This window comes from Haplochromis burtoni, unplaced genomic scaffold, assembly GCF_018398535.1.
Source record: "Haplochromis burtoni strain Fernald_Lab_line unplaced genomic scaffold, NCSU_Asbu1 Contig_447, whole genome shotgun sequence".
Lineage (NCBI taxonomy): Eukaryota > Metazoa > Chordata > Actinopteri > Cichliformes > Cichlidae > Haplochromis > Haplochromis burtoni.
In genome coordinates this window covers 149,001-165,433 of record NW_024582808.1, presented here as the reverse complement: position 1 = coordinate 165,433, position 16,433 = coordinate 149,001, and the positions used below count along the sequence as shown (strand labels likewise).

At 39.4% G+C, this 16,433-nt stretch overlaps 1 protein-coding gene across 1 annotated transcript in view; it reads left to right on the top strand.

Annotated features, from left to right (window-relative positions):
• slc47a1 (solute carrier family 47 member 1) overlaps positions 1-15,285 on the top strand; it is a 21,084-nt gene extending 5,799 nt beyond the window's left edge. Inside the window, exons 3-17 of the mRNA XM_005945374.3 lie at positions 4,546-4,614; positions 4,735-4,883; positions 5,242-5,284; positions 5,534-5,578; positions 7,510-7,607; positions 8,170-8,267; positions 8,357-8,470; positions 9,458-9,525; positions 9,626-9,734; positions 9,829-9,904; positions 9,989-10,058; positions 10,188-10,320; positions 12,694-12,788; positions 14,121-14,225; positions 14,318-15,285. Coding sequence (XP_005945436.1) covers positions 4,546-4,614; positions 4,735-4,883; positions 5,242-5,284; positions 5,534-5,578; positions 7,510-7,607; positions 8,170-8,267; positions 8,357-8,470; positions 9,458-9,525; positions 9,626-9,734; positions 9,829-9,904; positions 9,989-10,058; positions 10,188-10,320; positions 12,694-12,788; positions 14,121-14,225; positions 14,318-14,683 — 1,638 coding nt within the window. The 3' untranslated portion in view covers positions 14,684-15,285. The remainder of the gene's footprint in view (positions 1-4,545; positions 4,615-4,734; positions 4,884-5,241; positions 5,285-5,533; positions 5,579-7,509; positions 7,608-8,169; positions 8,268-8,356; positions 8,471-9,457; positions 9,526-9,625; positions 9,735-9,828; positions 9,905-9,988; positions 10,059-10,187; positions 10,321-12,693; positions 12,789-14,120; positions 14,226-14,317) is intronic.
• The last annotated feature ends 1,148 nt before the right edge of the window (positions 15,286-16,433 follow it).

The following is a 16,433-nucleotide window of genomic DNA, read 5'->3' as shown; positions in this document are numbered from 1 at the left end:
TGTTCTTCACAGAAAATAAGCCAAAGCCAATGAATTTCAGGTTGAAAAAATAATTAATTGTTTAATTTTTCTTTTGAAAAAAACTGAAAATGGGTCTCACAGACCCGAACACCATACAAGGGTTAAAACACAACTGAATGAAATATTTAGAAAATTCAAACTTCTACTAAGCACTGGTTAATATCAACTAATGAATCATGTACATTCTCTTAGGAGGGGCTGTCGCCTGTACTCTAACTGAAAAACAACGTTGTCAAGGAAACAAGCACAATAGCATACCAAATCTAGTTATTATCAAAAACAAAATCTCATGCGTTTATGAATTTTAAGAATGCACATAAAAGTGATACTGTAAAATATTAGATTGATCTTATTAAAAAAATGTTTTAAAGTCGACTAACTGCACTACAAAAACAAAACCCCAGTAGGTCATGTCACTGTCCGAGGTGCTGAAGCGGCAAGGAGATGGGCAAAGAGTAACCAGCCAAGAAAAATATCTACTTACTCACCTGTCCTTGCAGAAGAAGGACTTTGCCTTATCCTTCATTGTAGCTCCAGCTCTCGTGTAACAGAGGATGCCTTTATCAAGTGGACAGGAGACAGGTGTTTCCTTTCTAGCTTTTCGTGCAGGAACAAGTTGTTATCTGGTCCAAAGCAGAAGCAAAACTCAATCATCCACCTCAGTGATAGTGCTGTCCTTTCAGCTCAAATGCTAAAGCTTGTTGAACTTGCTTCGATGAATTAATGAATACTGCCTTGTATTCTCAGGGATGTCAAACTCATTTTACATCATAGGCCAAATACACCACACTTTGATTTTAAGTAGGTCAAACCAGTGACGCTGCACTTTCTTTCAGTGTAAAGACATTTAACTATACATTTAATCCCTGAGATATCCTAATGTAAGAAAAAGAAGTGCAATTTCAACAGTATGTGTCAGTTTTCCTACATAACAGAGAAATGCTGGTGTAGTAAATGAGAGCACAAATTTTTGGATTGAAATGGAAAAAAACAAATGTGTAAAGTTACAGAGAAAGTTCAGGCAGCTTATTGCCCAGGCTGTCCTATAATTATAAAACAGAAAATTCATAGCAAATATTTAAACGTAGAACCACTGTAAAAAATACAGTATACTCTTAAAAAACAGAATCTTTTCTGTCATTTATTTGCTTATCTTCTACTGAATTACTTTGGTGTAGCATGAATGGCAGTAGAGGAGGTCTTTCTTAGTAAGAAATTTTTAAATATTATGTAAAGATAGTTAAAAGTACAAAATCTATACCCTCTAGCTGTCCAGTGGGCCGGATTGGAGCCTGTAATTATGTTTGAGACTTGTGGTTTAGTGTTTAAAAGTGAATGAACTGTAGTTGCTCCATCATATCTTTGATATGGTGTTAGCCACTTTAACAGCTCTGAAATGGCCCTACACATTTCTCAATATGCCAGGAATGTAGTCGTTAATGCTAAGTGTTCTGTTAGCATTATTTTTAACTTGGTAAAAGTTTACACTACCTGCATAGTAGTCCACCTCCTGCACGGCATGCCTGCTTCTGGCCTGCTATCCCTCTCCTTCACTCGATTATACTGTACCTTGCTGATTGCAACTTGATCCATCCTTGATCCTGCAACATTTCAGTCGGAGCTCCTGTTTATAAATGACTTCCAGACTCCAGACTGGGTGTGCAAGCATCCAGGTAGCTGCCTGACCGGTACAACAAGAGGCAAGTCCGGTTTAGCTTAGTGCTTGAAAGTTTCCATCTAAAAATGACAGAGCTTCTCCTTTACCTTTGCCTGTGAGTGCGGTCCAGTCTCAGGATTTGGTTTTGGTTGAGTTTCAGTTCAAAAGCAATATTTTAAAACTTAAATTTTATACAAACTCTATCCCCTCTGCTAACCTGCTAACTTCCCGCTACTGGCGTGAGGTTAGGTTAGGCTAGCTCCATAGCCTTACTGCAGTGGGGCTTGATTGGTTATAAAGCAGTTTAATCTTTTCTTTTCTTTTCTTTTTTGTTCGTTAACATTAAGCCTAAAAAGTAAACAAGCAAACAAAAACAACAACAAAAAAAAAAACTGGTTGAATGATCTATTGCTGCTTGCTTACTAGGTTGTAAGCCTTAGAGCTGTTAAGAAACACCCAAAAGGATCATTTCACTGACTATCAGACAGATCAGAGGAGATCAGCTAAGCACTAGTACAGTGCACTGTGTGAATTGTTTTTTGTCCCTTGCCGCCAGCAAAATCAACTCAAAATGTCAAAGGAACAATTAGCAAGGGGACTGCAAAACTCAGTAAGAATTAATATATTGTGTTTTCTGTTAATGGGAGATTAGGTTTCCTTTCCTTTCCAGTAAGAAAAAAATCAAACTATATTTTATTGTTTAAAAAAAAATCAAGATTATTATTATTATTATTATTATTATTATTATTATTATTATTATTATTATTATTATTGTTTAACTGAAATGCAACCAGAGGCTGTAGTTACTAGGATCTGCTCCTTTTAGGGGTTGTCTGAGCATATCATCTGCCACTATATTACCTGGTCACTAGCATCCTCTTCTGCACACCAACCCTCTGCATGGCCTCCTTCATTGCATCCATGAATCCTATTTGTGATATTTCTCTTTTCCTCATACTTTGTCCAGTAGAGTCAATTTTCAATTTTTTTTAACTATGTCTCTAAACTACTCAGTCTCAGCTCTCCCTCTGATAGATTAATTTCTAATCTTGTCCTGGCCACTCCCTGTGAAAATCGTAGCATCTTCTTTGTCTTTTCTTTTCTGTTGGTATCCCTTTCATTTTTGATAACTAAGTACTGGCTTCCTGTTAAATTTAGAGTCGATTTTAAGATCCTGGTCTTGACCTACAGAGCTGTGCACGGACCGGCTCCTGCCTACATCTTTGATCTGCTACAGCCCTATGTCCCTAGCAGGTCTTTGAGGTCATCTGATCAGGGCTTACTTGCTATAAAAAATACTAAGAGGAGGACTAAGGGTGACAGAGCTTTTGCCACTGTGGCCCCTAGACTGTTTTTTAAAAAACAACTCAAAACTTACCTTTTTAAAACTGCTTTTGGTTAATTTTTTGCCTGTTTTATTTTCTCTTTTTAAATCTTTTATGACTTGTAATCTTATGTGCAGCACTTTGTGATTCTGTCTTGAAAGGTGCTATATAAATAACAATTTATTTATTTATTATTTATTTATTTATTTATTACTCTGCATGATCTTTTATGTTTGGATTGCTGAACAAATTCAAAGAAATTTCATTCTCCAGGGCCGATTTTTTTTAGCACGATTTTAGTACACCTCGTCTGATTCATTTAAAACAATTTGGAAGTAAACAGAACTTTATCTATCAACGCTTTGACGACCTTTGTTTTCATCTGAAAATCACTCCACTGACACGAGGTTGCTCACTGTTGTTTCTGGCCTGTAACTTGAAATTAGGATCATTGAAGTGCAATGTATCAGAGATGAAAACAGCTCTTATTTTCTCTATGTATGGCAGAAAATCTACAAACATTTTTGCTTTTTCATTTGATCAATAAGAAAGTTTTTAAGCTCTGAGCATATACTCCGAAAACGGTCCAGTGCTCTGTGTTTGCTGAATCACCCTACATCTTTGTGAGGAGCAAATCAAGTTGCACTAACCTCAGTGATGGATGTTTATAATAATAATGGATTGCATTTATATAGCGCTTTTCGGGGCCCTCAAAGCGCTTTACAATTTCACTACTCATTCACTCTCACACACTGGTGGAGGCAAGCTACAGTTGTAGCCACAGCTGCCCTGGGGCAAACTGACAGAGGCGAGGTTGCCATATTGCACCACCGGGCCCTGTGGCCATCACCAGTAGGCGGCAGGTGAAGTGTCTTGCCCAAAGACACAATGACCGAGACTGTCCGAGCCGGGGCTTGAACCGGCAACCTTCCGGTTACAAGACGAACTGCCAACTCTTTGAGCCACGATTCGCCCCTATTGTTTTTATATTGTGAGTCTGTCTCTCTCTCTTTCTGTGTTCGTATGTGTCACCATTTTAAAATAGTGGGAACAGCTCTTGGGTGCTTTTCAGTACCTTTCCAGGTGTTTTCTGTCTGTGGACCAATTTGTCCACTCAGTAGCTTCACAACCATTTAAGACTACTGTATAATGTAAGTAAGCTCACAGTGAAGTCTGTGTTTGAAGACGGGTGTTGCCAGAATGGATGGTGTGACTCCATCTCAAGATCTGGTCTCATTTTATATTTTATGCTGCTTTGTGGCATAAAATATACAAAGGAATGGAGTACATGACACATTTCAGTTTGATGCAACATTAACCCAACTTTCATCTTGGTGTGCAAAAATAACTGCCTCTCTTTGACTTGATACGTATTTTGATTGTCAAAGGTTGAAGTGTAATACATTTTTAATTTAAGAATAATTTGAAGGTGACAGCAACCCATGATCTTAAATTTATTTATAATACAACTTCAAGTTTTGGACATAATGAATGTATGAACTGTTTACTAAAGTGTGGCTTTTTTTATTCTTCACCTCTCAGACCGTTAATTCGACCACAGTTGCAACAGGCCATGGCCTTGCCTTGGCTTGTGATACACTCATCTCTCAGGTGAGCAAACCACACTGTGCGTGTGTATTATTGTTGCAGCGGTTTTATCCACGGGAAGGTTTTAATTTCACTATGATGGAGTCAAATCCAGTTCCCATTAGCATTGTTTGTGTTTTGCAGACTTTTGGCAGTAAAAACATGAAACGTGTTGGAGTGATTCTTCAAAGGAGTTCACTGATCCTGCTGGCGTTTTGCCTGCCATGTTGGGCTATTATCATGAACTCTTACAGCCTACTGATCCTCATGCACCAAGAGGAAGAGGTGGCGAGGTAAAATCATGGTTTTTAAAGCTGATGTAGCATCTTTGAATATATAACTGGAAAAAAAGGAATACAAATCTATATTTTTAGTTCTGTTGTTGGCATTTTTATCAGCAGTACTAATACTATTCTGTGCTTAGAAAACTTCAGCTTTATATGTGTTTTCAGAGTTTCTGAGTAAATTTGTATGAGATTAAATTAAATTTGATTTCAAGGGACTACGATTGAAAACTGATGTAATGTGAAGACAGTGCTGATGCACTTTCCCACAATGAATGAATTTACAGATGCACTTTTTGCAAACTTGAATGATTGTCTTTATGTTTGCTTCACTAAATGAATATCATTTTGTTTGCTTCCCTTTCAGAATTGCCCAGATATATGTGATGGCATTTCTACCAGCTGTTCCAGTGAGTTTAATGAACTGAGACTGAGACTTAGTTCACTTACTTCCTAACCTTGACTGAGATTATTAGTTATTGTGTACTTATCAGCTGCAGTGTTTCAACATCTGCATTTAGTAACACACATGCAGCAGTTTAGTAAGTGCACTAGTATTGAGTTGTTTAACCCTCATGTTTGAGAATTATTACTGCCAACTTAATTTAGTAAAAAACAAACAAACAACTAAATTCATGTTGTCTTTCTTTCTGCTACAGGCTATGTTTCTGTACCAGCTGCAGGTTGCCTACCTGCAAAACCAGGTAGGTTCATGAGATGAAACAAGTATGCTTCTGGTATGTAGGAGTCAGACACCTTCCAGGGGAAACTAAAACAGAAAGGTCATGTTGTTATGTTGTTAAGTGTGGTATCTACGAAGGAGATATCCTCCTTCTCCTTTTACTAAGAAGTACAGCAAGCACTTGAAGAGGTGTACCAGGAGAATAAACCAGAGGTTGCAGACCACAGCAACCTCTCTGAACATAGTGCAAACATCCAAGAATGAATCTCCAGTCTGAATAACTGGCAGCACAAATAAATCAGCTGCGAATGAACAAGAGACACCCGTAATGGCTAACTGAAGGCCAGACAGTCCTGATTCCCAAGGATCCCCAAAAGGGACCAATCCCATCCAACTACCGGCCAATAACCTGCCTCAGTACCAAATGGAAGCTCCTGTCAGCCATCATAGCCACGAAGATGAACAGGCATCTTCGTGTTAGAAAAAAAAGGTAGGATTATTATTATTGCACATTTACCAAGATATTGCGCAGGAAATTGTCAATAGCAAAAACAGAATGACTGTATGGGAGAGGTCTGCTTGCACGTGCATACCCACGTCCGCACACACCCACCCTCCCATGCACACGTACACACACTCAAGGTTACCATAAGTAAACAAAGGGGAAGACTGCAGAAGTGTGTCAGTGTGGTGTCAGTGTTCTGGTGCATTGAGACTTCTGTCAGCCCACGGGAAGAAGCTGATCTTTAGTCTGTTGGTTTTGCGTCTGATGGATCTGAACCTTTCTCCAGAGGGCATGATGTTAAATAGGTGGTGGTTAGGATGGAAGTGGTCTTTTAAAATTGCCCAGGCCCTGGAGCGACATCTAGAGCTGGCAATGCACTCCAGGGAGGGGAGTGGACAACCGATTACCTTCTCTGCAATTCTGGTGACATTTTGGAGTCTCTTCTTATCAGCTGTTGTTCAACCAGCGTACCACATGGCGATGGCGTGCACCAGCACACTCTCAATTGTGGCTCAGTAGAAGGACACTAGTAGGTCAGTCTGCAGCCGGTTCCATCTCAGAATCCTCAAGAAATGGAGGTGCTGCTGGGCTTTCCACCATGATGTACAGCAACAAGATCGGACTGTCATTCGGACTGGAGAAGTGTAGTCGGATGGAAACAAAGAGAGGGAAAGTAGTTAGAACTGAGGGGTTGGAACTACCAGAAGGGAACACCACATCTTCCTGAGAAGAACTTGAGACAATGTGGATCGTGAAAGTTTCCGTGGTCCCAGTGATTGCCGGAGCACTCGGTGCAGGGACTCAAGCTAGGCAAGTGGCTCCAGCAGTTCCCAGTAACAACATCTGAGATTGGTGTGTAGAAGAGTGCAGTCCTAGGAACAGCAAATATACTGTGCAGGAACTTCCAGCTCCCAGGCCTCTGCTAGAGGACCCGAGCTTGAAAAATAAAGACTGCCCACAGGAGCAAGAGGGGAATAATATATAAATATTCAGATATTTATATGTATATTTGTATATATATGCATATATAGACACTGTGCCATGCTGTGCCATTCCAGCTGTTTACCCACACTATCAGCTAATGTTAGCACAATATTATATATAACATCGTAAAGCGCCCTTTTAAAGTTCAGACTTGTGATTTTCTGTGACAGAAATGTAATCATGCACATACTATGAAATTTTTTTGAAATCCTATATTGTCCCCCTTTTGTCTAGTTCAACTGTCAGGTCTATTTTTTTTTAGCACCAAATACATCATAAGCAGCTAATGTGCAGTTTCAGTGAGATAATGTCTTATTCTAGTTTCCACCAGTGTGCTACACTTACCTGAATTTGTCTTTGGGAAAATAGTAAAGTAATTTAAGTAAATAAATACTCTTGCCGAAGGAATGGTGGCTCTGCATACTGGATTGCTAATCATGTCTTTTAAAAAAAAAATCTTTCAGGGGATCATATTGCCACAGATGTACACAGCGGGAATAGCGAATGTTTTAAACTTGGGCTTCAACTATGTCTTGATCTTCACCCTCAATTTGGGCATCATGTAAGTGTGTCACACTGCCTCATTTTGCCTTTTCATTTTTTATGGACTTTTTGATGGTGGAATAACAGATACAATCTATGAATAAAACAGAAAAAAGCCCTCTGTCACTGCCATGTTCACTACACTGTTGTCCAAAGAGGGGACTGAGAGGAGAAGAAAATTTGTTTTCTGTTAAATGTGAGTCAGCAGTGCACTGATGTTTATTATTTTTGAAATTTATTTAAGTGAGGGGGGCAGTGTAGGGCAAAGGAAGAAGAAAGTTCTCTGACAGGAGTTATTCCAGCTGGAAAAACATTTGATTCATCAGGCAGATGACTCAACCCAGGCCTCAGTCTGGGCCCTGTTTCTCCTATCCCTCACATTTACCAAGCACTCACTCCTACTAATTGTGAAAAGTCTTTCCTCAGCTTATGAGAAACCTAGTGTGCCAAACCACAGTCTTTCTGTTAGTTTTTTGGTCCATGCCTCCTCAGCGTATTCCTGTGTTTGTTAATGTTGTTTGTTAGTGGTCATTCCTCTGGCAACCACAGGTATAAATACGTTTTATCATCTGTGTTTTCAGTGGATCAGCAATCGCTAACAGCCTCGCTCAGATCACCCTCTGCCTGCTGCTGTACGGCTACATCAGAATAAGGAAGCTCCATCAGAAGACATGGGGAGGTGAGTGCTACACATGAATAACACAAAGTGAATGATACAGCTTTTCAGACATTAGTTTTACTGAATTGAGTTTTCTGTAAACCTCACAGGTTGGTCCACTGAATGTCTGCAGGAATGGGGCTCTTACATGAAGCTGGCTGTTCCAAGTTTACTTATGGTCTACTTTGAATGGTGGCTCTGGGAGATTGGCAGTTTTCTCGCTGGTCAGTGTTATTTGCCAGACAAACAAACATGCACGTAAACGGCCGATTACACACACTCATTTTACACTTATTTTCTCGAGAAGAAAACAAAAATCAAGCTATTTTTTTCCTTTTAACCTAGCAGTTATCACTATGACAGAACATCTCTGCTGTGCACAAGTCACAAAAAATACAGTGATCATGTCTCAAAAACCCAGATTCAGACTTCCAGGGTTTCATATGGAACAAATCTAAAGAAAGAGTGCATAATCTTGCTGGTTTAGGCTAACTTGTTATAACTGGTTTCTAGGAAAAAGATTTATCTATCATTAGCAGCATATCATTAACTGTGTGATAACTTGACCTTGATATTACTGTTGGTGCTTCTGGTTGTTTTTGTTCTTCTATTAATCCAATATTACACTATGCAGCATAGATTAGAATTAGGGTGACTGAACAGAGATGAGCATGCTCATGCTGGAGGTGAGCAGAGTTGGGGAGGAGTGCATATGCAATACTGATAGATCTACATGTAAAGGAAGCAAAGGGTTAAATATGATAAAATAGTAAATTCTGATAAAGGGGTTATGTTTCAGTGATTTAATAATAACAACGATTAAATCTTAAACCTTTCTCAAAAATGCACCAAAATGTTTACCAGGGTTGTCTTAATCTTTCTATAAACAAAAATCTATACTCCAATCAGTGGCCTGATATTTCCGGTTAGAATCTGTTCAGTATCAGCGATATTGTAAATTATTACAGTCGAAATGCTGTTAAAAGATATTTACTACTTTGCAATTCTCCCATCTTCTTTGAGGTTATCTCCCCAGATAATGTCCGGGTTTTCACTTTTTTTTTTTGCAAAAAAATCATCATGGAAAATGGAAAAGTTTAATTCACAAGATCTTACCTCACTGTAAAATCTTTGTCTCAAAAGTTTGTGTAAAAATGTTGCATTCGTGCACAGCAGCAAAACCTTTCATGAATCTCTCTAAATCATCTCAGGTTTACTTGGTGAGGTGGATCTTGCTGCTCAGCATGTGCTGAATGAAATAGGAACCATTGCATACATGGTACGTATCAGCCATTTACTTAGTTGAACACAGTCATCTTATTATTTAACAGCACTTCTGCAATTTGGGAAAAATGCTTACTCTGGTCTGGACCTTGTAGATTCCTTTAGGTATCCATGCAGCTGCTTGTGTGCGTGTTGGGAATGCTCTGGGGGCCGGGGACACCACCAGAGCTTTGCTCACCTGCAAAGTGACCCTATTTCTGTCGGGTATTAGGATATTTAAACATTTCTTTGAAAATTCAAACATATGTAATACATGATAAAATAAGGACAGATGGACTTATATGCATTTTCTCTATAGGAATGCTTGCTGTTTGCCAGGGTATTGGTTTTGCAAGCTGTAAGTCAGTTGTTGCCTTCATATTTACCTCTGATGTGTGAGTATTACAGCAACACACACATTCAACCCTGTAAAATATTATCATAACACTGTTTTAATGCTCTTTTTCTGCTCTCTGCAGCGAAATTGTGTCGACCGTGTCTGAAAACCTCACAGTGCACATTTTTGTACAGTTCTTTGATTCACTTCTGGTATGCCTTTACACAACAAAAAACGATGTTCTCATCTCACTTTACAAAGACTAATTCCGAGAGCTGGTTGTCTGCTTGATCAAATCAAACCCTCAACTTTGTTTCCTTTTATTCTGTGTTCCATTTCAGTGTGTCTGCTCAGGAATTCTTGTAGGATCTGGGATGCAGAAAATTGCTGCCATCTCCAACCTGTTGGGTTACTACCTCATCGGCCTGCCAGTAGGAATAGCTTTGATGTTTTATGCCAACCTGAGGATATTAGGTAATACTTTTATTCTATTGTAGGCATCTTTCTACAGACAAGCTATAAGTTAAATGCTGTAGTGGTGCACACGTTTTCACTTTTGCCTCACAGCAAGAAGGTTTGGTATTCATAGCTCTTTTTTTTAAATTATTTTTTACAAGTTTGCATGTTCCCTCTTTGCCTGTGAGGGCTTTCAGCTGCCACAGCCTAAAATCTTTCATGTTAGGTCAAGGGTGTAGGTGTGGATGTGACTGTTAGCCCTGTGTTAGCCAGGGTGTACTCACGCCCCTTTAACAAAGTCACCTGGGATAAGGTGCAGACTCCTGGTGACTGTAGTTGGATAAATGATTAAGAAAATAGATGGGTGGACTGATAAGTCAAAATCAAAGGACTCAACGGCATAACATGAAAAACAGTTTTGAAATAGGCTTCAAAGCCCCGAGATGCAGTCTTTACTTCAGGCAAGAGACAGTCAGGTGCACTCAGGAAGTTGATCAGAACAGGCAAACCAAGTCTGACAGGGAAGAGCAAGGACAAAAACCAGGATACCAAGTAGGTTCAGACTCACAGATAGAGCTTCATGGAGAAGAAAAAGCAGGAATTCTCAATGCAAAGATAATTTGGCACAGAGACAAGGAACACAAAATACACAGTGGAGAATGCACAATTTGACAGAGGTCATATGACATTAGGGTGAGACAAGTAATAAAACAGCCGATAACAATGTCTGATACCAAGATTTATCACCAGTGGCACTTAAGCCGGCACATAAGAGCCTGTAGGCAGCAACACTGGGTTTCTAAATGTAACTACATGTAACTGGATTTCAATTATTTACGATTAGTTTTGCAGTCTGATCATTTTTAATACTAAGATATCCCATTACCCACAATGCACTTCAGCTGCTGTTGATTTAGGATTTAGTTGTATAACCCAGCCTTTAGTATCAGTCTGAGATAAAGAGCCAGCTATAGGTCACACTCTTCACCTGAGGTAATTCAACAGCTGTTTTGTAACCTTTTCCACAAGAGCTGAAAAACCTTGATGTGTAAAACTGGATGGATATAGATATGATTAACTTTTTAAAAAATATTATTAATTATTTATGTTTCTTTTTTTTTAATCCAAGCTGATTAAATTAAATTCTCATTCACTTAAAAACAGTTGCACACAACACACAATTAAATATTATACAGTATTGTGCAAATTTCTCATTTCTTAATTTTTGCTTTCAAGGAGTGAGACTTGTAATTTTTAAAGTGTTCTTAAACACATCTGATCAAAATGAATGGAATTATGAACGCAAAAAAAAATGCCATCAGATTATGATTCACAGTGCAGTGCCATCTTGCCAGCAGCTTAATTTTTCAACACGACAATGATCCCAAACACTCTGACAATGCAGTAAAAGGATATCTGGACAGAAAAGTACACAGTGAAGCACTATCAGCCCGCAATATTATTAAAGCAGTGTGGGACTCATGACTTTTGCACAGTATTGTAAATAAATCTGATTATCCTAATGTACATCAGGGATGTGAACTTTTCATCAAATGTGTCTGTTTGTGTACACTAACACTTTTTCACTTTTTTGTGCAGTCTGTAGGATTTTTAAAATTTTTTTGAAGGAGACTTTTTTTGACCCCAAAAAGTTGATTCTGTTCATCTGGACATAGTGTTTTCAGTGGGAGAAACATTTTGTCACTCAACCAAGTGACTTCTTCAGTCTCAGCTGACTGCAGGTTTCCCCAACCTTATAAACAGTACCTTTGCATACTGACTGAAACTAGCACCACTGAGTGAACAATGGGCTGTGAGGTCAGTTCCTGGATCCTTAATGTGCAAATTGTCATGACCATTAATCAAAGACACTCTTGACACTCCTGCAATGATGAGGATGTACGCATCTTGGACAGGGAGGAACGCTGGTTTGAGCGCAGAGTCAAGGAGGCCATTTACGTGAAAAGGGAAAGACCATCTCTGAATCGAGGACGGGGCCTAAGGGTACATCTTTCACCATCTTACAATGCTGTGATTGCAGCCATTCCCCAACTCTCTGTGAATGGTACTCATGGCCATTGATCAATGGTCTTTGATCAATTGGCTTTCATAGTGGTTGTCACAAAAATAAAATAAAACAATTCAAGTACCATGGGATTGCAAAGATAGTTGGAAATTCTGTACACAGGCACAGCATCCGAACATGGAAGCACAGTCTAGGTGTGCTGTCTCTACTTTATACGAGCATATGGACTCATAGTCTACAGCTGTGAATAAGCAGAGTCGACTGTCAGCTTGGCTGTGTCTTTAAAGACCATTGGTATAAGCAGTTTGATAGCTTGATAGCTAGACTTTTTCTTGATGTGTTTGAATTTGTGTTCCTCCTTTCAGGTTTGTGGCTGGGCCTACTTGTATGCCTTTCCCTCGAGACAGTGTTATTTCTGATTCTGATCTTTAAAATTAACTGGAAAAAAGTCACTCAGAAGGTAAGACGCTCATATCTTTCCCTAAAAGCATAGATATTATTTCAATCTTCCAAAAAAAAAGTATGAATGTAACAGGTGACATTTCTGAGTTAAATCTTTGGAGGTCTGTCAGTAAGTTTTTTATCTGTATATCGTTATTTTAGTTTTATTCTTAGAACTTTTTCTTTTCTTTGTTTAGCTTTAATTTTTTCTTACTTTCAAAAAAATAGATAAGACATAAAAGACAATATGTACTCTCACATATCCCACATACTAATACATTTAATTATTTGTGTATAAGCTTGCCACAGTGGACTAAACTGATTCAAACGCAGACAGGGAGAAAGGTGCAAAAGGTTTATTTACAACAAACCGGGTGACTATATACAAGTACTGAGGGGAGGAAAGGGGAAGGGCAGCCACAGGGAATGGTGAGGGAAATTCCACACACGCTCCTCTTCTGCCACGCCACTCAACACACTCCTCTTCACTTCTCTCCATGCTTGTAATTAACACTCACACTCAGGTAGTCCAGGGACGCGAAATAAGGATGGAACCAGGGAATCTAGGTACGGAGACAGATGAGAGAATCAACACCAGGAAAGACACGCAGGAAACACTGGAGATCGTTTTACAGCTGGGCAACGCTAACGATAGTCGTTTAACGTTCCAGCGACAAGAAACTCCGAGCCACCCTCTTAAACGGTGGTTGGGAGAGGCAGGAGTAATGAGACACAGGTGAGCAGTCGCTTGCAGGTGTTTTGGCTCACCACACATTGAGCTCCGCCCAGGCGAGCGAGACAGAAGAGAGAGAGAGCTAGGGAGAAAACAACAAACAACAACAAATACCTGTAGCCTGTTTGAGCCGGCTAGGGAGACAAACCTGCCACATCCGGCTGCTTTAGCGAGCAGAGTAAAGATCTCAATGCCCGGTTGTGCCAAACACATTTGTTTGTCAAGAGTAGCTCTATAAACTCTATATAATCTCCTTGTTTTTGTCAGTTTCTTTTTATTTACTTTTTTTGTTTTTTTATTATTATTTTGTTACTTATAACATGTATGTAACTTTGTAATTTTAACATGTTGTCGCCTCTTGGCCAGGACTCCCTTGAAAAAGAGGTTTTTAATCTCAATGGGACTTTTCCTGGTAAAATAAAGGTTAATAATAATTATTATTCATATTATTGTATAACGCTGCCAGAGCTGACAGGTGAGTAGTAATGTGTTTGAAAACAGCAGGAAGAAAGCAGAGGACTATATCTGTTTTTAGATTGTGGTTTACTTTTGTGGATTTATACCCAAGAGTTACCAGATTTTTATTTGCTTCCTGAACCTCGCTCTGACATGTTTTAGGCTCAACTGCGAGCTGGGAAGAAGTTATTGGTAGGACCTGGACACCTTCCTGGTACAGGGCTCAATGAAGCGATGCTGCTGGATGGTCCTGTCTGCCCAGACTCAGTAAGTCTTTCAACACAGCGTGTTTTTTGTATTTTGTCATATCATAATGGAGCCACTCACACATCCATTAACTGCATCTTTGCACTTTGAAGGCCCAGTCGGATGGTGGAGAAGCTCCAAAAACAGATGGCTACAGTCCTGTCAACACCCTGGATCAGGAGATGAAAGCTGCTCAAGAGCCAGGCATCATCAATACTAATGCAACACCATCTGAGAGGGACACTGAACATAACGAAACCACCAAACCCAAAGTGGTGCTTTCTACCACACAGCTGATTTTCCGTCGGGGAACCGCCTTACTGGTTTCGCTTCTTATTTTGATTATAGGTGTTGCTTGTCATATTGCTTTCCCTGTACCAGAGGAGAGTGCACAGAGCAAGGCCAACTTTACTCTGAACTGGGCCAATGACTCCACTCCCACGCCACTGGCTCCTCTGAACTTTACACCACACTTCTGAGATATTTTTAACTTCCAAATATTGACTTGTCATGGCTGCATATAGTAAGTGTTAAATTCCTTCCTAGTTGCACATCTTCTCATAAACCAGGGGTCTTATTTTCTAAAACTGGTGCTACCTTGTGTAGAGAGAAAAAAACCCCGTCTCAGTGCTGCACTGCTGAGCAAATCCACAGAAAGCTGGAAGCAATATCAAATGAGAGGGAATCTGGCAGGATTAACAAAGGTCTTGTTACAAAGATCGTGTTTTAACCAGCTCAGAGCTGAGATTTCTTAACTGGAGCAACAAGGTAGGTTACAAATCTTCACAGGAAAATCATGTGGGCATCAAGCAACAGATGTTTTCCCACAGATAGCTTTTTGTTTTTCAACCTGTTCTTGACTTAATTTACATGTTGCACTGTGAGGTGTATATCGCAGCTTACTGACCTCAAATCATTCTCTCATTTTTTTAACTTGAAGATTGACTGTAAATATGTGATGCTAAATTTGACATGTCTGTAAGTGAAATATCATCGTCACATAGTCTTTTACTGTTGCTCTGGCTCTGTTTATTTTCAGGACAGAAGTGAATAATAAATAATAAGCTATGTGTCACTGGAATACATCACAGCCTCTAGTCTGAACTCTTTTTTTCTTTACAAACAAAACACGAAGACTCATATACCGTACTAATATGCAAAAGAACCATAGTTCCTTCTGTTATAGATGCTCTACTAATAACTGCAAAGTGACTATCATCACATGAAAAACAGTGTGGAAATCCTTTAAATAATTCACTATATTGCCAAAAGTATTTACTCACCCATTCAAATGATTGAATTCTTGTGTTACAATCACTTTCATGGCCACAGATGTATAACATCAAGCACCTAGGCATGCAGACTGCTTCTACAAACATTTGTGAAAGAATGGGTCACTCTCAGGAGTTCAATGAATTCCAGCGCGGTACCATTATAGGATGCCACTTGTGCAACATGTCCAGTTGTAAAAATATTCAGTCACCAACAGCTGACTGTTGGTCATGATATCACCAACAGCTGATATTATAACAAAGGGTCAATGATTGGGAACAGCAACTCAGTCATGTAAAATCACAGACCCGGGCCAGTGGATACTGAAGCGCAGAGGTCTTTCTGCAGAGTCAATCCAAACTTCCTGTGGCCTTCAGGGTAGCTCAAAAACAGTGTGTAGAAAGCTTAATGGAATGGGTTTCCATGGCCGAGCAGCTGCATCCAAGCCCTACATCACCAAGTGTAATGCAAAACGTCAGATGGACTTATATAAAGCACACTGCTACTGGACTGGAGTGATGAAATACACTTCTCTTTCTGGCATTTCAATGAGTCTGGGTTTGGCAGTTTGCCAGGAGGACAGTACTTTTTTGACTGCATTGTGCCAAGTGTGAATTTTGGTGGAGGGAGGATTATAATGTCGGGTTGTTTTTCAAGAGTTGGGCTCTGCCCTTCATTTCCAGAGAGAGGAATTCTGAATGAAAAACAGTTTTTACCACCAAGCCATATGACACCTCAACCACAACACTTAAACACACACAACACACAGGACGCACTCAGAAGCTACCTTGCAGCTTCACAAGTACTCTGTTTAATCTGCACTGGTCACTTTATTGTTATTTATATTTATATTTAAAAAGTGCAATACTGTAATTTTCTGCTGCTCATTCCTGTGCAATATCCCATCTGCCCTCCCGTCATATTTCTTTTCAAGATTTTCTTATTTAATCACTAGTG